Source organism: Bufo bufo, chromosome 4 (genome assembly GCF_905171765.1).
Source record: "Bufo bufo chromosome 4, aBufBuf1.1, whole genome shotgun sequence".
In the NCBI taxonomy this organism is placed as follows: domain Eukaryota; kingdom Metazoa; phylum Chordata; class Amphibia; order Anura; family Bufonidae; genus Bufo; species Bufo bufo.
Window position 1 is genome coordinate 385203935 of NC_053392.1, and position 23247 is coordinate 385227181.

General features: G+C 42.7%; 1 protein-coding gene across 1 annotated transcript in view; it reads right to left on the minus strand.

The window, feature by feature from the left end:
• The window catches only part of TXLNB (taxilin beta), a 138916-nt gene that overhangs the window by 67405 nt on the left and 48264 nt on the right, over positions 1-23247 (minus strand). Inside the window, exons 3-4 of the mRNA XM_040429232.1 lie at positions 4499-4590; positions 521-691 (exon numbers count right to left, since the gene is read on the minus strand). Coding sequence (XP_040285166.1) covers positions 521-691; positions 4499-4590 — 263 coding nt within the window. The remainder of the gene's footprint in view (positions 1-520; positions 692-4498; positions 4591-23247) is intronic.

The following is a 23247-nucleotide window of genomic DNA, read 5'->3' on the forward strand; positions in this document are numbered from 1 at the left end:
AGTTTAGTATTCTGTAGTCTATTACTTCTCCACATGGTGGTATCCCAGCTTTCCCAGGAACTTAAAAGGCAAATCTGCCTAGCAATGGCACTATTATAGCTCCACATGGTAAAAACCAAATGTGACCTACACGGATACCCCAACACGTATTTCGCACTGCTTCCTCAGGGGGATTGCCCCTAAGGAAGAAACGCGAAACACGCCTAATAGAGATGGTATTTATTTTGAATACATTATTGCAGTGTACTACCTTGATCGGTATTGCTAGTTGCACATGCATTTTACCCTTTACAGCCTAAATTGTGATATCTGACCAAACTAGAGCAAATAATACATAAGGAGATTATATTATTATTATTATTTTATTTTTTTGTTTGAGTTTGGATTCTGGCTTTAGTTCCTCTTTAAGTTAGAATATGTTCAAGTTACAATGGTAGTCCTGAAAATGAATTAGTGTTATAATTAGAAAGGCCAATTTATAAAAATAATTTAGAAAAATAAAATTATTGACATGGTATACCTTGAGTGTTTTGTTGTGTCTCTGCAGCTCCCGGCACAGGCTCTCGAGTTTGCTTCGAGCAAGGATGGCTTTGTTATGCTCACTTTGTAGTAGGTCTTTCTCTTTTATAAGTTGGATTTGACGTTTTTGCATCTGTTTCATATGCTTTTGCTCTGTACGATGCTCTTCAAGCTACATAGATACAAAAACTCTAATATCATTTTATATGAACACAAATGATAGATAAGCTAACCTATATATAGCAGCTTATTTTAACGATAGGAAGCAAAACACTACATTTCATATGCCATATTTAGCAAAATGTCGCTAGTCAGACCACACATGAAGTACTGTGTACAGTTCTGGGCTCCTGTAAACAAGGCAGACAAAGCAGAGCTGGAGAGGGTTCAGAGGAGGGCAACTAAAGTAATAACTGGAATGGGGCAGCTACAGTACCCTGAATGATTATCAAAATTAGGGTTATTCACTTTAGAAAAAAGACGACTGAGGGGAGATCTAATTACTATGTATAAATATATCAGGGGTCAGTACAGAGATCTATCCCATCATCTATTTATCCCCAGGACTGTAACTGTGACGAGGGGACATCCTCTGCGTCTGGAGGAAAGAAGGTTTGTACACAAACATAGAAAAGGATTCTTTACGATAAGAGCAGTGAGACTATGGAACTCTCTGCCTGAGGAGGTGGTAATGGTGAGTACAATAAAGGAATTCGAGAGGGGCCTGGATGTATTTCTGGAGTGTAATATTACAGGCTATAGCTACTAGAGTGTGGTCGTTGATCCAGGGAGTTATTCTGATTGCCTGATTGGAATCGGGAAGGAATTTTTTATTGGCTTCTACCTCACAGGGTTTTTTTTTTTTGCCTTCCTCTGGATCAACTTGCAGGATGACAGGCCGAACTGGATGGACAAATGTCTTTTTTCGGCCTTATGTACTATGTTACTATGTTACTATGTCTGTTGGAGTAAGAGTTGCACAATGCACACCTCTAAATAAATGTGTTTGATGTTCTGCTATCCATGCGCTAAAAACTGAAATATATGCCAGCTATGAGTTAGTGCAGATTTCAGTTATCATTTTTTGGCATGCAGCTATTGATGGTCACCACAGAGGTCTGGGGAAGTATCTAGTACTGCACTGTGATATTTAGTTTCCCTTTGGGGGTATTTTGTGCTGCACTATGGTATTGATAACCCCCCCACTCGTGTTAGCCCTGCCTACTTGTGTTGCCCCGCCTTCTATCAATTTGGACCCACGTACAACATTGGGGCACTTTTAGGTTTTTTCAAGGGCCTCTTTTAGTTCACATTCCGTCCCTGGAAATGCTTGCACAACATGCACAAGAAATTGTTGTGTGCCATAAATCTGGCGTCTTTACGGCATAAATGCAGACTTTTGGCAAAATACCCAGTATTTATCCAGTTGATCGCCAGTATTTATGCCAGAAGGCAGCCAGACCCCTTTGGATCCCATTACAGTCAAAAGGGATCTGGCAGTGCCCAGCAGTATCTGGCTATGCCATATATGGTAACTCTGGTAGTCTTTTCCTTTGCCAGAACAGATTTCTAGATTACCTAGAAGCTCCTAGTTACCAAAAATTCAATCTAGTGTAAACCAGTAAATAGAAGACAGGGAAGAGGGAGATGCAGCTCGCTCAGTGTTTCAGTGAAATGGGATGAGTAGAAAATCTGCTCAGAGAACACAGTCCAGCTCCTACAACCCCACATGCTCAGCAAGCATGGAAAGTGTAAATGTTCATTTACACACACCTTCAGAACAAGGAAAAAGACCTCAAATCGGCAAGTTAACCAATATACATATACAGATGTCTGGAGGAAATGTGATTTTATTTGTATCGCTATGTACTCTGTAAGAATTTGCTTGTTTGCTGTTAGCTAATAATTAAAGAAGTAACAATCATTAAGAACAGGCATTTCTTCTGGTATAATAAAGTAGGTGGTTGGGCAACAAGGTGTACAAAACCATTATCATTATTGGATAAGTAATGACTTATGGTATACAGATTTTTTACTATAATGGGACCCGGCAGGTTTCTGGTATTAGGGCTGGGATTCCCAGCACTAATGCCTAAAACAGGCCAGATCCCCCCAGGTTCAATTATAGTCAATGCGCTCTAGTGAGGAAAGGTAGTATCCGGTCTGAGAAGGTTTTCTGGTTCTGAGAAGGTTCAGGTTTTTCTGTTTTTCCTTGCTGTCCGTTGTTGTGGGCAGGATCTCACCTCTCCACAGGTTCTGCTCATTTGCTGTTTAGTGGCTCTATTTCAGCCCGCCTCTCACTGTAGACCTTGCAGTTGTTATTTCCTTCTGGAGTTCCAAGCTGGTTGTTAGAGGTTCTCTTACTTCTTACTCATCTCAAGCTAAGTCCTCCTGTTTCTACTTTGTGTGTGTGTTGTGTCTAGGTCTCAGGGAGACGCTGGTCCCTTCACGGTGGAAGGTCTTGGCAGTCTCATCCCTGCTCCCTAATTTAGGGTTTGTGTCAGTTTCAGCAGGTCTTAGGTTCCGGTGTATGAGCTCTTCCACCTTTAGGATTTGCTCATACTGGTAGCAGTCACTATCTTTGGGGCCTAGTCTGTGTTACTGTTGTAGTTTGTTTATTTAGTATTCTTCTTTTCCCCACCTACCGTGACAGCTGGATACGATGAACTCCGGCAGGCTGTTCCTCTATCGAAACAGCCTGCCTTTCAAAGGGGGTTGGCCACTTTCTGGTTACTGTTGACTAATGTGTTTGTGAGATGATTATATGGCACTTACTAATATAGTCTTTGTTGAAATTCTGCACCATTTTCTATATTTTATAATGTATATCCCCTTGTTTGCAAAATATTTAGTACTTTCTACACAGAAGTCATGTCCATAAGATGGCCACTGATGGAGGGTCATGTTACCTGGCACAGGGTAGCCAAATGCTGGTCCATGAAATATGTCGCCGCTATTTATAAAAAAAAACTTCACATTCTGAAATAACTTTGCTCTCACATTTTACAGAATTGTGCTCAGGTTTTACACAAATATTTGTGCCTGCTAATCTCTTTGCTTTAATATTTAGCAGCTGTGTCATAAAATACTTTTCCATATATGAATCCTTTTTATAGACCTCCAGTGTTATACATTTATTTTCAATGGAGTGAAAACTCAGACACAACAATATTTAAATCCCAATCTGCCTACATTAGCCATATGAATCACTTCCCTTATAAAACCAATTATTAGTAAAATTAAATTAAAATGGGATAGTAACATCTAATGCCTAACATAACACCTAATGCTTGTCCTATTTCATATGCAATGCATTTGAAAAATATCTCTGCCATTTCCAGTTTCACAATTGTTGATTTGTAATAGTTATATGTATGCTTATAGTGTAATATATTATGTCTTAGGGTACTGTCACACTAGTGTTATTCTTTTCCGGCATAGAGTTCCATCAAAAGGGCTCTATGCCGGAAAAGAACTGATCAGGCATATCCCAATGCATTCTGAATGGATAGAAATCTGTTCAGTTTGCATCAGAATGCCTTCCGTTCAGTCACTGTCAGGCGTTTTGGCCGGACATAATACCGCAGCATGCTGCAGTATTATGTCCGTTCAAAATGCCTGATCAGTCGCCGGAATGCCGGATCTGGCATTAATTCCCATTGACTTGCATTAGTGCTGGACCCGGCATTGCAAAACAACTGTGAAAAAGACTGCAAGGCGGATCCGTCCATCCGCATGATAAGCAGAGAGACGGATCCGTTCTTGCAATGCATTTGTAGATGGATCCGCACCCGGATCTGTCTACAAATGTTGTCAGTTGTCACACTGATTGGCAGATCAGGCAGGCAGCTCCGACGACGGAACTGCCTGCCGGATGAAACTAACGCTAGTGTGAAAGTACCCTTAATTACTGTATTATCCTCATTAAGAGAATAATACTTGAATGGTATGACATATCCCATATTTGTGCAATACCAACCAGTTCTGCATACTTCTTTGTCAAAGCTGCCATCTTCTCCTCGGGGGTGTTCAATTTGTTTAAGCTTTGGAGCAGGAGACCAGCCTCTTTACCTGAAAAAAATAAAATAAATACTATATAAAACTCTATATCTAACTGCTACAATATCTACAATATAATGACTATAGCTTATGTACTATATAGTTCCTATATAACTACCCAAGCATAATCCTAAAAATATAAGAAAAACTCTGAAAATCATACATAGACAATAAGGAGCCCTAATATGGTGCTGGGTATTTTGAACAAGGACACAACAACATGCTTAACATTTCCGCTTTCATAACATTCCCATTACCATTGGGCCCCCAGTTTGCTAACACTGTGTGTCCTCTGGACGGAGGGGGGGGGGGGGGGGGGGGGAATCCTATAAACGCTTTCACCATCAGTAGTAATGGCACCAACCAGAGTCAAGAGCCCCATGACCAAGAGCCCCATAACAGCTGCATGATCTGCCTATATAGTATCTTAGAGTTCTTCAAACCAAAGTCTGAATATTATTTAGTTATGTCTTTGTTTTATTTGTTGCTTGTGGAAAAAGCTGTCCTTACAGCTCTGATGACGGATATCACTCTGAATAGTATGCAGACCCTTTCCTCTTTTTCACATTTTGTTATGTTTCGGCCTTGTGCTAAAATAAAATAAAAAGTGCAAAGTTTCCCCCATCAACCTACACTTAATACCCCATAATGAGAACGTGGAAGCAAAATTTTAGAAATCTTTGCTAATTTATTGAAAAGGAAAAACTAAAATCTAAAATCCTGCATTGATGTAAGTATTCAGACCCTTTACTCAGGACTTAGTTGAAGCCCCTCTGGCAGTGATTGCAGCTTCCATTCTTCTTGGGTATGATGCCACAAGGTTTGCACACCTGGATTCAGGGATTTTCTGCCATTCTTATCTGCAGATCCTTTTAAGCACTGTCAGGTTGGATGGGGACTGTCAGTGGACAGCCATTTTTAAGTCTCTCCAGAGATGTTCGATTGGGTTCAAGTCAGGGCTCTGGCTGTACCACTCAAGGACATTTACAGAGTAGTGTTTGTTGTCTTATCTGTGTGCTTATGGTAGTTGTCTTTTTGGAATGTAAACCTCTGAGGTCCAGAGCACATGGATCCGGTTTTCATTAAGCATATCTCTGTACATTAAGATTTCCCTTAAAGGCTATTTACACCTTTTTTTTAATTGCATTTTACTAATTTTTGGCTAAAAATCTTTTTTTTATTGGCCTTTATTAAAAATATTGAACTGTTCTGTCACAAGGGATTAACTGTTTTTCTAGCTGTGTGACTCGTACTTTCACTTTGTGCCAGTCATCTAATAAACATCATCTCTAAACACTTATTTAAGCCATATTTTTTAGGAAGATAAGAACTGAGCTATAATGAGTGTTTATAGTGTATAATGTCAGAGAGCAGAGATAACGAGTCCGTTTGCTCCTGGTCTGATGGAAAAGACAGAAAATCCAAAGCCTGTTACTAGAGCATCTCAACTCTACAATGCAATAATTTAAAAAATTACCCCCAAAGTTGTGGATAGCCTTTAAAGGAGTTATCCCATAACTAATATAAATAAATAAAATCAGACATCATATCGTGCATAACAATCTCTTTCTAACAAAGCTAGAACCAGCTCTGTACCTCACATGGATCTAGAGATCTCCTCATTCATTGCTCTGCTAGATTTATATCAAGCTGACAGCTCAAGGGGAGTGTCTTTCCTGCTGCTAGGGGGCGTGTCCATATTCTCCCTATCACAGCTCAGGGGGCGTGTCCATGCTCTCCCTATCACAGCTCAGGAGCCAGTTGAAGGATGAGACTGAGCATGTGCGGCCATCTCAGTGAGCAGGACAAAGAAATAACAAAAACACCAAACAGGAGGTGGTGCTATACAGATACATTTTAATGAATAACTCAGTGGCTATGCCAATTTTTTTTAATTACATGCAATCACAAAAGTATTCAGATTTAGGTGCTGGTCTGAAAACTGTAGAATATTTTTTGCAGTCTGCTTATCCCAGCCACTGAACCCCTTCCCCCCCCCCCCCCACACCACAGCATGATGCTGTCACCACCATGCTTCACTGTACGGATCAGGGGCAGACTGGGATCTTAAAGTGACCCTAGAAAAAATAAAATAAAAGTGGCCCTATGTTATGGGTGGGTCCAAACTGACAAAGGGCAGGGCAACACAAGTCCCTCTGTGGTAACCACCAATAGCTGCCATTTTCTGTCCTCCTCCTCTAGTTGTCTCTGATTAGGATGTGGACCAGGGGGCTTAGGAGGTGATATGCTGGCCATAGCAATTGAATTCAGGAGGTCATGTGCAGTCACTGGCCGACTACATTAGTACTTGATTTTCACAGCGTTAAAGGGGTGGTCTTGCTTCAGCAAATAGCATTTATTATGTAGAGGAAGTTAATACAAGGCACTTAATAATGTATTGTTATTATCCATATTGTCTCCTTTACTGACTGGATTCATTTTTCCATCACATTATACACTGCTCTTTTACATGGTTACAACCACACTGCAATTTGTCAGTGGTGGTCGTGCTTGCACACTATAGCGCCGCCCTGTTTGGTGGCCTGGAATGTGGGAGTGCACATAGGCCACTGCTTTTTCCTTTTAACTACTGAGAGAGGCACATATGGGCATAACTACTGTGAGGGGCGTGACTACTGTGAAGGGGTAAATGTGAGCATTACTACTGTGAAGGGGGCACACATGGGCATAAAAACTGTTAATGGGGCAGAATGTTGGTATTACTACTGTAAAGGGGGCAAAATGTGGGCATAACTACTGTGAAGGGGCACATGTGGACATTATTACTGTGAAGGGGGCTCATATGGGTATAACTACTGTGAAGGGGGCACAATGTGGGTATTACTTCTGTGAATGGGGCACAAAGTGGGCATTACTACTGTGTGCTGGCACAAACGGGGAATAATTAATATGTGGGGGCATTAAGGGGACTGGGTGTGTATAGTTATGCTTTGGGTGGAGTTAGAGGCATGGCCTAGCATTAAAAAAAAAAACACAACCATGTCTCTGGGCTGGGATTAACAGGCAGTTCTTCCCTCCTCATGGTTCTGATATGCATTGTCAGCCATGAGACCTTATACAGTCAGGGTTGTGCTTTCCAAATCATGTCCAGTCTACTGAATTTACCACAGGTGGATGCCAATCAAGGTGTAGAAACATTTCAAAGATGATCAAGACAAATCGGGGGCCCCCAAAGCTAAATTTTAAGTGTCATAGCAAAGGGTCTGCATACTTATGTCCATGGAAATTTTTAGTTTTTCTGTTTTAGTAAATTTGCAAACATTTCTAAAATAAAATAAAAAAAATGAGAAAAACATAGGGCCACATCTTAATAAAGCCCCATTGCTGGTGGTGGATCAGCTAAAGTTATGAAGAGGCCCGCAGGCCTCTCCATAACTTCGGTGCATCCAGCGCCAGTTCTAAATGTAAGACAGCTTCCTGAGTAAAATACTATCATAAAAAAATTGTTCCCAAAGGTGTACATAGCCTTTAAAGATGTAGAAAAGTACCTGTAGCCTGATTAAATCTCCAACCCAAATCAGGTATATCTGGAAACATCCTGGATTGTAATTTCTTGAGGTATGACAATGGCAAAGGAATATGGACATTTCTAAAGACATAAGGATTTGGGGTAATAACACAATTTTAGCTAAGTCTAAGCTATCTAACCCAAAACCCCCTTGGCGATATAGTGGATTTTAGTTATTTTACTAAAGTATTATAGATTGAGAAAAACAATGTAGAAGGTGGATATAAGAGTTTGATACCTAAATAAAGAAGAAAATTTTTTACCCATTGAAAAAAGAACCTTTGTTTAAGGATTTTAACTATTGTTAGGGGGAGACCTAGATTAAGGATCTGTGAGTTATTTACACTAATTTTGAAATATAAGGCAACACTTAAAGGGGTTGTCCGGGTTCAGCTCTGACATACCTCCATTTTCACTCAGACAGCCCCCCTGACTTAAGCATCGGAGCAGTTCATGCTCCGATGCTCTCCTTTGCCCTGCGCTAAATTGTGCAGGGCAAAGGCATTTTTATGAGTTCCGGTGAGGTACCTGGGCTCTCCATGGGGCTGCCAGGAAGCCCGGTGACGTCACCAGCCCTGACGGGCGGGCTTTAGCGCTGCCCTAGCCAGTAAAACAGCTAGGGCAGCGCTAAAGCAAACCCATCAGAGCTGGTGACGTCACCGAACCCACTGCCGGGCGGAGGCTCCGTACACGGCAGTGTGTTATGATAAACAAAAGAGCCCTTGCCCTGCGCGATGTAGCGCAGGGCAAGGGAGCGCATTGGAGCATGAGATGCTCCGATGCTAGCCTCAGGGAGGCTGCCTGGGTAAAAATAAGGGTATGTCCGGGTTCAACCCGGACAACCCCTTTAAATCATTAATGATTTCAACAGCCGCTGGGAGAGAAATATCTGGATTAGATTGGTATTACTTTTTACGTTTGTTCAGGCAATTGGTGGTAGTATTACAGTGCAAGATGATCGCTAACAGACGTTTATGCGAACACTCGTTAGGGATTATCGGCCAAAATCTCGGCAGGTGTAATACAGACTTTAGGCCTCATTCACATTTCAGTGTCAGTGTTACGCCCGTGAAAAAAGCGTGCGTGCTTCTGTCCATGAAGGATCCGTGATTGGTCCGTGTGTCCGTCTTTACCATCCGTGTGTGCTCAGCAGAAAATTAATTTCCAAAGAATCTCCTATTAGGCCCCTTTCACACGGGCGTTGCGGAAAAATGTGCGGGTGCGTTGCGGGAACACCCGCGATTTTTCCGCGCGAGTGCAAAACATTGTAATGCGTTTTGCACGCGCGTGAGAAAAATCGTGCATGTTTGGTACCCAAACCCGAACTTCTTCACAGAAGTTCGGGCTTGGGATCGGTGTTCTGTAAATAGTATTATTTTCCCTTATAACATGGTTATAAGAGAAAATAATAGCATTCTGAATACAGAATGCAAAGTAAAATAGTGCTGGAGGGGTTAAAAAAAAATCAAAAATTTTTTAACTCACCTTAATCCACTTGCTCGTGTAGCCCGGCATCTCCTTGTGTCTCCTTTGTTGAAGGACCTACGGTGAGCATTAAATACAGTTACAGGACCTTTGATGACGTCACTCCGGTCATCACATGGTACGTCACATGATCTTTTACCATGAATTTTTTTTTAACCCCTCCAGCACTATTTTACTTTGCATTCTGTATTCAGAATGCTATTATTTTCCCTTATAACCATGTTATAAGGGAAAATAATAATGATCGGGTCTCCATCCCGATCGTCTCCTAGCAACCGTGCGTGAAAATCGCACCGCATCCGCACTTGCTTGCGGATGCTTGCGATTTTCACGCAACCCCATTCACTTCTATGGGGCCTGCTTTGCGTGAAAAACGCAGAATATAGAGCATGCTGCGATTTTCACGCAACGCATAAGTGATGCGTGAAAATCACCGCTCATCTGAACAGCCCCATAGAATGCGTTCAACTCACGCATCGCATCCACGTGGAATACTCGCCCGTGTGAAAGGGGCCTTAGTCTTCAGTGAAAAACTGACGCAACACGGATACAACACAGATGTGTATCAGTGATTTTCAAGGGCCCATAGATTTCAATGGGCGTGCTTGGTCCGCATCACGGATCAAAGTAGTGCATGTCCCTGTGATTATTTTACTGATCCACGGACAGTAAAAAAATACTGAAATGTGAACATACACACGTCAGTGAAAAACGGAAATGTGAAAACGGCCTTAGTGATGATGTTGATTGCACTTCTTAAACCTTGATAAAGTGGGTAGTGAAACACATTGCAGATAAAATTTAAAAATGTATTTATCAACACAAGATTATAAAATAATCTTTTCTAAAATGTTCAGAATGGGGGAGATTTATTATTCAGTTTGTGGCAGAAAAGTGGCCTAAAAAATGCAACTTGTAAAAAAAATAGTTGCAATTGGTGTTTTTATCCTGCCCTCACCCCATTTTAGAAAGTGGTATGGCAATTGTGGGGAGGGGCGTGACCATCTGCTCTAACAAATTTAGCATCCTTCACGCTAGTTTTCTGGTGCAAATGAAGCCAGATATCTATGGCAGTTCAGAGCTGGTGTAGATTTCTGTTTAGGTGCACAGACTGCTGGAGGATTTACCTAATTTATGATAAAGCCTGTGCCTCGTCATAAATTAGGTGCATCCTCCAGCAGCGCAGGGGATATTAAGACCTTTTAAGAAAGCGTCGGTCTTGATAAATTCCCCCCCCCCCAGTGCTTATTTTATAGCACATCTTTTACCATTTTTAAATAAGGAATAGCCTGTTAATAAGGAGTTTGCTTTACAAGGTTGCTCAACAGTGAATGTGAGGTCACATGACATGCAGGCCAATCAGCTGTCAGCATGTAGAGGAAGGTGCTGAAGCTATATTTTATTTGGGCTGGATGCGGTGACACCAAATTAATGTTTAATTAAGAATGTTTAGTTCTAATTTAGTAAAGGACTCCAGTTCCTCATGAAACCAATTCAATAAATAATTGAACTTGGTAGTAAAAACCTTTAGTAGACTGCAGCTCACAACAAAACCACTAGATGGCCACACATAAGATAGACATCTTATGACTAGTGTTCTACCGAGCACCCAAGCACAATGGAAGTCAATGGGAGAACCCCAGGCACCCCCTGCTCTGAAAAGGGGAGGGTGTCGGGACTCTAGTTCGGGTTAGGAGTCCCTGCTCTGACTCCATATATACCTATATCCATATATGGAGTCAGTGCTTGGGGACACCCCAGTGTATTTAAATCTAATTTCTGAAAAGTTTCTGCTGGGATTTGAACTCCCAACATTGTACATTAGAGGTAAGGACCTTATCCACTCAGCTATAAAGCTGAATGCTAAACTGTGTCAGAAAAACCTCATAGTAGTTTCTGATGTAGTGAGTATTCCTATTCAGCAGAAGACTTATTTTATATTTCTGTGGAGGTGAACATGTAGTTCTATAGTGTGGTAGTTAACATCCTTGCCTCTAATGTGCAAGGTTGGGAGTTTGAATCCTGGCAGAAGCTTTTCAGAAATAGAGATAAAATGTATATATTTTTTAAAAAAAATTGTAATTGTTGTAAAAAATGTATGGCACAAAATAAATGTGTAATTACTAATATATATATATATATATATATATATATATAAAATCATACTTCTGATATATATGAATTCAAAATATGTGGGAAACTACTACTGATGTTTTAACCATAATATATTTACATATATTGTAATATATTATATATTCTAAATATCCCCGGAAGAAGCCAGGTCTACTGGTGAAACAGCGTTGGGTCAGGAGTCGGCCGAGAGATCTTTGCACCACTCAGGGTATGTCTAATTTTGTTCCTTTCATCTTAACCTCAATCTCTATAATCGCCTCCTTTGCATTTTACTTGGGGCGTTGCTGCTATGAGGTTCTGAGGTATGCTCTTTTAGCTAGCATTCTTTTTCCCTGTTATTTTGTGCACTGATCTCCCGGCCTCTCCTTGGGTCCTGCTCCTCATCTGTGTGTCCCGCCTTGTGCTGCCTCTTTTATTATACATGTATGTATTGTTCATATATATTTACAATAAAGTTTTTGGGATTTTCATATATACGAAAGTCAGTTTCATTTTTTGGTGAATATAATAATATATGTAAATACATTATGGCTAAAAACTTATTTATATATATATATATATATATATATATATGTGTGTGTATATATATATATATATATATATAAAATGTTTCTGAATTATCTCTGTCGGTATTCGAACTCCCAACCTTGTACATTGGAGGCAAGGACATTAAAACTACACTATAGAACTACATGTTAACCTGCACATAAATATAAAATAAGTCTTCTGCTGAATAGGAATACTTGCTACATCAGTAACTACTATGAGGTTTTTCTGAAATAGTTTAGCATTCAGCTTTATAGCTGAGTGGATAAGGTTCTTGCCTCTAATGTACAAGGAGTTTGGAGCTCAAATCCCGGCAGAAACTTTTCAGAGATAGATGCTAAATTACATTTAAATACACTGACTCAAGCATAGCAATGCTCGATCAACACTACTTATGACACACTATCTCAAAATCATGTATCTTTAAAAAAATCTGGTTATACATTGAGCCAAGAGAAAGGAGGGAAGCATGTGTATTACAAGAAAATAACACATGCAGTACAGCACATGTGTTTTATCTTATTCTAAATCATATCATATGCAAATACTAAACAACACCTAAATGACAGAAACCATTTACCATACGAGCAGTGAAGATGATGTTAATTTCAAGAAGATATGTTCATGTTCAATTGACTGAAAGGATAATGTACCAATAATCATTCGTAACGTGTGTTAGACTTGGACATGCCCATTTTGGAAAACACGCACACTTATGCCATGATTTAGTTCTGTATGAATGGAATCAATTATTCCACTTACTGTGACATATCGAAGAATACAATGCGCTAACTATTTAGCTTCAGTGAAGAAAAGAAGAGAAAGCCTTATTACCATACCCATGGAAACCATGAATTTGGGTAATCCATGGATTCATTTGCAAATCTAATGAGCAGGCATAAAAAAGACTCACATCTGCTGGATGTGTGCTAGAAATGTTTAGAACTTGAGTCTTCATAAAGGGCTATGATTATCAGGCATGAAAAAAAAGATTTGAGAAAAAAATGTAAGGAGGTCTCTAGACAAAACAGAGATAAACTCTACATTCCACTAAGGCTTCTCTTTCTAATATTACATTTGCTTCCTCTATTTAATTTATATAAATCTTTATTTGGAAACAAGTGGAATAGAATAACTGCTTTGTCATGTGAAATGCTATTGTTAGAAAAGCTTCTACTCTAAGTTTTTAATAAAACACCTGGACTTTCAAACTTAAATTATTATTAAGAATTAGATTTTTAAAAAAATTATTTTTCAGAAAGTAAATGGATGATTGGAATAATTTATTGACAAAAATAACAAACCCAAATAGAATATCCGATTTCTGCAAAACTCTGTATGCAGTTATGTGTCAGGCAGATATGTAACTGATTACAAGTGTGATCTGATTAGACACTGGGTCTTGCCACAAGAGGGCATAAAAGTAGTTCCCCTGCTGCCCAATAAAAAAGGCTATTAGAGACTATTTTTGGGTAGTGTACCTCTTGGTGAGGTGAGAGATTGTTGACTGTTAGATATGTTTCTATGATGCACTCGATGACATTTTGCCCAATTGACAGACTTTGGGAGAGAGGTCGGGACATGATTGGACTGAGTGAAGTAGGATGGTCATTTTAATGAATTGCCTGCCATCTAGGCCCTTATGACTTAGCTATTAAAAGGTGTAGGAAGCAGTGGTTATGTGAGGGCATGCACACAGAGATAACAGATTCCAGATGGCCCACACAGACCAAAAGTAGAGACGATTGTTTGATCTGCCAAAAAGCAAGAGCATCTCCCACAGTTTCATTGTCAATTATGCAGACAAGGGTGGCACCTTGTCTCTTGGCAGACACACGCCTGTCTCTGGCCAGACCATTTCCATGCACTTAACAGAAGGAAATTTGGTGTCACAGCACCTATTACATGGCCTTCCATTGACGGTCAGCCATGTTTACCTTGGTTTGCAGTGGTTTTGTGATTGAGAAACCTGGATTGCTATGAACTGGAACTATATTGTCTTTAGTGACTGTTCTGGTCTAGTATGGAGGCCTCTTGCTGAGTGCTTCAATCCTGCCTTTGCTATGGAGCGACACACTGCCCCAACGGTTAGTGTGATAATATGTAGAGCCATTGTATACAACAGTTGGTCACCTCTATCAGCAATATAAGGAACAATAGGAGCTCAGCTATATGTGCAGGACATCTGGCAGCCACATGTGTTGCCTCTTTTGGCAGGGCTTCCAACTGGCATTTTTCTGCAGGATAATTCTCGCCCACACAGCAAGGGTTTGGCAGAAATATCTCCACCAGATTGCAACATTTCTTTGGCTTGCCTGGTTGCCAGATTTATCGTCAGTTGAGCATTTCTGGGACCAGCTGGGATGCCAGCTTCAGCAACCTAGGAGTGTGTAGAATCTACAGGCCCAGCTACAACATCTGTGGGCAACTGTGCCGCAGGATATCATATGGAACCTGTATGCCTCCATACCCAACAGTATCTCATCTTGTATCCAGGCTAGAGGTGGCCCACCAGGATATTTGAGCCTCCTTTCAATTGTATCATTTTCCCAAATAAACTTATCCTTTCTCTCTAATATTGTAGTCACTTACATATATTATCATTACATTCAAACATATAAAGTTTAATTTTATTCCAACAACTTCTGCATTAATGAGTGTGTGTGTATCGTGGGGTTTCGCTCTGGTAGATAGGGCAAGTGGACGCAGTACAGAGGCAAAAGACATCATGGACGCTTTGGTATGTTCCTGCCGTCGGTATAGCCATCACGTGTTGTAACAGCAGCTGGCTTGTTTCTTGCTGCTGCCTGTTAGCCTCCCGTTGTTGCTGCTGGTTAGCCTCCTCAAGAGCCTTCATTATGGCCTCCATTTTGTCGAGGGTCACGGGTTGAAATTTAGCGGGTCTAATGCAAGACATACAATCGTGCCCGGAGCAAAAATGAAAAACAACAATACTTCGGCGATCACGCCTGCCTCACTCGCCTGCCTCACTGCTCTTGCACGCATCCTCCACCAATTGTGGGGTTTCGCTCTGGTAGATAGGGTAAGTGGACACAGTACAGAGGCAAAAGACAAGTTCTTAATGCAAAACTTCAGTGTTTTATTCACACTTGAGGCAAATGCACAAAACAATGCGTTACTTTGCAGTCTTGGTGTTTACTTCACACAAATTGGAAAGTCAATATAAGACAAGTCACCTTGATGTCAGTGCTGCCTCCGGCAGTCCACGGCAGGCTTTAGGGGTCCTGTGTCCTCGGCCCATGGGTCTCATCCCTCCAACCTAGCACCAAGCCTCAGATCCCAACACAGAGATCCTGCTGCTGAGCCCAGCTGCCTATTTAAGGACAGGGCAATTAAAATCCAGTCCGGTATTTGACTCCACCTGACTGCAAATCAGCCCAGCAGCACAGGGAGGAAAAAAAACTGTTTTCCAAGATCATTCCCCTCACTGTGTCATATACTCCCCCCTTTGTTCAACCCTGAGTGGGTGAAAACTCACCAGACAATGTACTCGAGACAGGGCATCGGGACAGGTCATCCGCGTTTCCCTGCAACTGGCCTGCCCTGTGTTCCACTGTAAATTTAAAGTTCTGTAGGGAAAGGAACCATCTGGTGACCCAGGCATTTCTGTCTTTGGCCTGGCTCATCCACTTGAGAGGGGAGTGGTCGGTTACCAGGCGGAATTTCTCTCCAACAAATAATAACGGAGAGACTCGAGTGCCCACTTGATTGCCAGGCACTCTCTTTCCACTATACTGTACCTGGTCTTGGCTGAGCTTACGGCTGAGGAAGACAACGGGATGCTCCGCCCCATTGACTTCCTGAGACAGTACAGCACCGAGGCCTACTTTGGAGGCATCGGTTTGTACTATAAATTCCTTTTTGAAGTCGGAAGTCACAAACAGCGGGGACCCGCACAGGGACGACTTCAAAGTGGAGAAAACCTCTTCCGTCTGATCATCACAGCGAACCATCACTGACTTGCGTCCCTTCAAGAGTCCTGTTAATGGCGCGGCCACTGTAGCAAAGTGGGGGACAAACCTCATGTAATAGCCCACCATTCCCAAGAACAACTTTACTTGCCTAGTAGTGACAGGTCGGGGCCAATTCCATATTGCCTCTATTTTGTTCACTTGGGGATTGATGACTCTGCGCCCAATGACATACCCCAGGTATTTAGTCTCCTCTAACTTTATCGCACATTTTTTTGGGTTAGCAGTTAGTCCAGCCTTTTGAAGGGAGTCCACTACGGCCTTAACTTTGGGTAGGTAGCTTTCCCAGTCGGTACTGTGGATGACAATATCGTCCAGGTAAGCCAAAGCGTACCAACGATGTGGAGGAAGCACAATGTCCATAAGTCATTGAAAAGTGGCAGGGGCGCCATGCAGACCAAAGGGTAACACCTTATATTGGTACAACCCCTCTGGTGTGATGAAGGCAGTTTTCTATTTGGCAGCTTCCGTTAAGGGTACCTGCCAGTACCCTTTGGTGAGGTCCAAAACAGAAAAATACCAGGCTTGTCTTAACCTCTCTATAAGCTCATCCACCCGGGGCATGGGATACGCATTCAATTTGGAAATCTTGTTTAGATTATGAAAATTATTACAGAACCGTAACGTCCCATCCGATTTGGGTATTAAAACTTTAGGACTAGCCCACTCACTTTCAGACTCCTCAATAACGTCTAATTGCAGCAGCACTTCCTATGAGATTGCTTGTCGCCGAGCCTCGGGTACCCGGTATTGTTTTAACCGGACTTTTGCCTGAGGTTCAGTGACGATGTCATGCTGAATTGTGGAAGTGCATCCGGGGAGGTCTGAGAAAACATCAGTGTTCCTGCTGATGAACTCCCTGGCCTCCTGAGTCTGTTTAGAGGAGAGGCTGTCAGCAATCTTTACTGTGGCAACCGCTTCCCTTGCATCAGACCGAGGGGCTGGAACCTCTTCCCGTAGAAAACTCGGCCGCGGGCTCTCGTCAGTACCGGTCTCCCTATCTTTCCAAGGTTTGAGTAAATTCACATGTACACCTGCTCCGGTTTTCGCCGCCCTGGCTGGTGTACCTTGTAGTTTACCTCTCTAACTTTTTCGATTACTTTGTAGCCAGGAACCTAGCCAGGAACTTACTGTCCACGGTCGGTACCAGAACCAAAACCCGATTTCCCGGGTTAAAGATCCGGACCCGAGCCTGATGATTATAGACCCGACTTTGAGCTCGCTGAGCTGCCTCCATATGCTCTCTTACAAGAGGCAACACTGTTTCCATACGTTCCTGCATCTGGGTGACGTATTCAATAATACTTTATATGGAGTGGGTTGTTGCTCCGACGCCTCTTTGGCTATGTCCAACAGACCACAAGGATGTCTGCCATATAGCAGTTCGAAGGGCCAGAACCCAGTAGAGGCCTGGGGCACCTATCGCACTGCGAACATAAGATAGGGCAGAAAGAGGTCCCAGTCCTTCCCATCCTTAGACACCACTCTTTTTAACATGTTTTTTTAATGTTTGGTTAAACCTTTTTACCAGGCCATCAGTTTGCGGATGATAAACGGACGTCCGTAGCTGTTTGATGTGCAGCAACTTACAGAGTTCCCTCATAAAAAGTGTACCCTGGTCAGTCAGAACCTCTTTAGGTTGCCCCACGGGAAAATATCTCCATTAACTCTTTAGGCTATTTTCACACTAGCGTTAGTGTGATCCGGCAGGCAGTTCCATCATCGGAGCTGACTGCCGGGTCCGCCGATCAGTGTGACAACTGACAGCATTTGTAGACGGATCCGGGTGCGGATCCGTCTACAAATGCATTGCAAGAACGGATCCGTCTCTCCGCTTGTCATGCGGATGGACGGATCCGTCTTGCAGTATTTTTCACAGTTGTTTTGCAATGCCGGATCCGGCACTAATGCAAGTCAATGGAAATTAATACCCGCATTTCGGGGACTGATCAGGCATTTTGGACGGACATAATACCGCAGCATGCTACGGTATTGTGTCCGGCCAAAACGCCTGAGAGTGACTGAACGGAAGGCATACTGATGCAAACTGAACGGATTTCTATCCATTCAGAATGCATTGGGATATGCCTGATCAGTTCTTTTCCGGCATAGAGCCCTTTTGACGGAACTCTATGCCGGAAAAGAATAACGCTAGTGTGAAAGTACCCTTAGCTATAAGTTTGGCCGATGTATGTCGCAGTGACACCGCCTCCGGATACAGAGTGGCGTAATTTAGGACGACCAAGATATGTTGGTGTCCTCTAGCGGACTTTGGTACTAGACCCATGAGGTCCATAGCGATTTGCTCAAACGGTACCTCGATGATTAGGAAAGGTACTAAGGGACTGTGGAAAAGGTGCTGGGGGCTAGTTGTTTGGCAGGTCGGGCAAGACTTGCAAAATTCGTCCACCTCTCTAAACACACTGGGCCAGTAAAACCGTTGTAATATCCAGTCCTGGAAGCCCGGAAAGTCTCTCCCTATTATGAGTTTGTAGTGTAGATTTGTGGCAACTGCCACCTCCTGGGTCCACCTGCCGGCTACCGTGGTTAAAGACACCAGCGCAGTGGGGTAGTCTTTTAAGTCTCCATGGATGACCCCGACTTTCCAGCCAGTATACTCAGTGAACCGCACTAGGGTAGCCCTTACTAGGGTCACCAGGCTCCCTGAGTCCAGCAGCGCCTCCGCTTGAGTGTCTCCCACTTTCACCTGGCACACATTTTCCTGGCATATAGCAACTGACGGTAACAACAATTAGTGTCCATGGGCTCAACCCGATGAGGACAGTCAGCCCTTACATGGCCAGGCTCCTGACACTGCCAGCAGACTAACGGAGCCAGGCCCATAGTGGTTACATCCCGGGTGGATTTCATCGGCTCAAATCTCCGGGCCTGCAGTGGAGATTTCAGGGGTTTGGCTGCCCCCTCCCAAAAGAACCCCCCTGTAGATTCTTAGTAGCCTCATAGCGTTCCACCAGGTCCACCATCTCCAGGGCATTGTCAGGAGACACCTGGCTGATCCAGTGCTGGAGAGGGGATGGCAAAGCCCTCAAGAACATATCAGCTAACAGTCGATCCAGCATAGCCGTCGGACTCAGCACATCAGGCTGTAGCCACTTTTGCAAGAGGTGAAATAAGTCATAAAACTGGGGTCTCGCAGGCTCAGCCAGGTTAAACCCCTTCTGATGTACCCGCTGGGCCCGGACCAACACATTCACCCCCAGTCTTTCCAGAATCTCACCCTTTACTTTCTGGTAGTCGGCCACTTGATAGTTCGGCAAGTTGAAATACACCCGCTGAGAATCGGATGCCAGGAATGGAGCGACGACCTCAGCCCACTGATGTCAGGGTAGTTTCTCCCTTGTGGCCAGCTCCTTGTACATCGCCAGGTAGGTTTCGACATCATCTAAGGGTGTCATCTTGGGGAGCGCCACACGGACCGCTGTCCGGACATCATGGACACTTTGGTATGTTCCTTCTGTCTTTATAGCCATCACCTGTTGTAACAGCAACCGGTTTGTTTCTTGCTGCTGCCTGTTAGCCTCCCGTTGTTGCTGCTGGTTAGCCTCCACAAGAGCCTTCTTTATGGCCCCCATTTTGTCGAGGGTCACGGGTTGAAATTTAGCGGGTTTAATGCAAGACATACAACCGTGCCCGAAACAAAAGTGAAAAACAACAGTACTTCGGCGATCACGCCTGCCTCACTGCACTTGCACGCATAAATAATATTATAATATATATAAATAAATAAAGGAGCAAGTGCACGCTACCTTGACTACAACCTGAAGTGTAGAACAATGAGTAGCAGCACACTGCTTAAGACACAAGGGAATGGTGAATATATAAAAAAGTAAACTGGGCCAGACACTTGTAGGCCAAAAACCCTGGAGAGGCATGTGTTAGAGTAGGTCCCATCACCTCAAAAGGAAAAACGACACTGCCCTTATTCACCATAAGGAGTCTGCATCAGGAGGTAGTCACAGCGGGAACATTTAATGGTTTCAAAAGGCTTAGTTGAATCCTTAAAACTAAGCAACATTTACACTTATGAAAATGTGTAGAATTCTGGTTTTTCACTACCCTTCCCTTAATTCATATCCTCTCGAATACTTTGGTTGATCTTGATGGACATGTGTCTTTTCTCAACTGTAGTAACTAAGTAGCTATCACTTTGTATTTTTCAAAAGTAAATTAAATGATTGATTTCTTCTTCATGTAATTGGCTATAAACTATTATTAAATGTTAAAATTATTTGAATAGATCATTACATAGTAATGGTAAAATATTTGTTGTGTAAGGCTACGTCTACATGACGACATTTGTCGCGCGACATTTTGTTGCACTAATGTCGCGCAACAATTTTTATAATGGCAGTCTATGGTGTCACACTGCAACATGCAACATGCTGCGACTGCGACGCAACAGTCACAGAAAATCCATTCGAGATGGATTTTTCTGCGACTGTTGCGTCGCAGTCGCAGCATGTTGCATGTTGCAGTGCGACACTATAGACTGCCATTATAAAAATTGTTGCGCGACATTAGTGCAACAAAATGTGCAGAGGCACAGACCCGGAAGCACCCTGAAGTCAATGCGAAGTCAAAGGGTTCGCACCGCAGCTTGCAGTCTGCAACATGGGCACAGCGCCCTACGGTCGTGTGAATGCCCCCTTAGATAAATCAAGAAAATCCAACATGCTACAACATGTAACAATTAAGTATGGATCTTGGGCTAAAGTAGCTTGGAGACCTCTGTTTAAAACACATTTTCCATAACTATGTCTTTTGTCCATATGATATACTGTAATACTGACATTGGCCTATTTTTCTACATCATAATTGTTTAGAATAGATAAAAATTATTGCTGAATAGTGATGGACGAACATCGGTCGGGACTATTAACAAACGATGTTCGTCCATCGTCCCATTCTGTGGGTTCGCGATCAAATGTTCGCGAACCGCTCGTTCACGGCGAGCCCCATTCACTTTAATGGCAGGTGAACCTGAAAAACCTTCAGGTCATATTTGCAGCCAGCAAACACTTACTAGAAGTACGCAAATAGTCCCACAACATGGACAGTGATATACCAGAAGGAGATCATTGGCAAAAATTCACACAAAAAATATGTATTTTAATCAGGGGCCATTTTTATGCGTCTTAAAGGGAAACTCTCAAAAACGTGCCCTGCTGGAGCCTAGAAAATTGTAATTTCCTATCGGTTTTTATGTATGTAAATGTGCAGCACGTTTTTGTATCCTGCAGAGTCCATTAAAAAAATGCATACGTTAATGTAAAATTTTTTTCTACCATGGGACTGTATGGTGAACGGACGCCACTGTACGGCATCAGTCTGAGGCATCTGTTAACGCATACATTTTTGGTATGCATTAAATGGATGGCAAAAATAGGATTTGAACCCAGCCCTAGGGTCAGAATAAGCACCAGTACACAGCGGAGCAGCGTGGCGGAGAGGGGAGGCCGCCATGTACTGACAGAGCGCTACCTGGTCCTGATGGTCAGGGACGAGGACCGTGTTTGCCAAGGATCATTTTCTACTGGGAAATGCAGGGCACAGTATAATACACTAGAATATATAATATAAAGATATTAGCCCTACCCCCGAATAATAATACAATTAGGTGGTCATTTATTATATAGAAATACGTCTATGTTAGGAGTATTTCTGACACAGATGGTGGCGCAAAGGTCCTTAGGCACCGCAATATGCATATTTTTCCAGCTCATGCTAGGTCTAAAAAAGGATGGCGTGGGGAGGGCAAGGGATACAGTTATGGCCATCCAGTTATTGGATACCACTGCCATACATTGACTGGATAACACCTCTGTACAGTGACCGGATAACACCGCCATACCGTGACCGGATAAAAGGGTATAAGAGGGCACAGTACAGGGAATGACTAGGGGCACTGCACAGGGTGTGGTAAAAGGGCACAATGCAGGGTATAAGGGTAAGGGGCACAGGGGCACAGTACGGGGTGGGGGCACAGTCACATGACCCTGTGACATTAGAAGGTACTTATGGTGAATGCGGTTCATATGCCACCATAATGAGAAGCAGAGGAGTGAGACAGGGGTGTGATTATGTGGCTAGAGATAAAACATTTAACTGTCGGCCAGTACAGGCCCCAAAAATTAGGCAATAGGCATTCACCTGACAGCAAAGAACTTTGGATTCTGCGGCTGGAGGTACAGTACATTAGGCGGTAACAGGATAAATATGTAACTGTCGGCCAGTACAGGCCGCAAAAATTTGCCAATAGGCATTCACGCTGTAGCGTTTGAAAATTACAAAGGGCTTAATAAAATCTGTAAAAAAGAGATAAAATTAGCAAAAATACAAAAGGAACAGCAGGGAGCAAAACAAATCCCCAAAAATTCTTTAAATATATAAATGCTAAAAAACCTAGATCTAAGCAGGTAGGTCCACTAAATAATGGTAAAAGGGGGGGGGGGGGGGGGGTAGTCACTGAAGATAAGGAAAAGGCAGAGTTACTGAATAGCTTTAAGAGTGCTTTAAGAGCTCAGTTCGGTCATTGCTGTGCCCCTGTTTATAATTTTTAAAGATTCTCTAGGTACTAGTACAGTGCCAAGTGATTGGCGCAAGGCAAACGTCGTGCCCATATTCAAAAAAGAATCAAGGTCCTCCACAGGTAATTATAGACCTATAGGCTTGGAGAGTATCGTTTGCAATTGGATTGAAAACTGGCTGAAGGACCGTGTCCAGAGAAATGTGGTCAATCATTCCTATTCAGAATGGGCACCCCCTCACTATTTTGGCTTTGCATGACATCTCTGCCATCCTCCAGCAGACACCTCACTGCACAACGCCACCTCCGACTGCAGTGTAGTCTGCTTCTGCCAGATAATGTCACCATTCAGAAATGTCACATCCTTAACCCTGCTGCACTCCTTCCTCTTCCAAGGGGGAAGTATACTAGATATTAAGGAGAAGCTTCTGAAGATT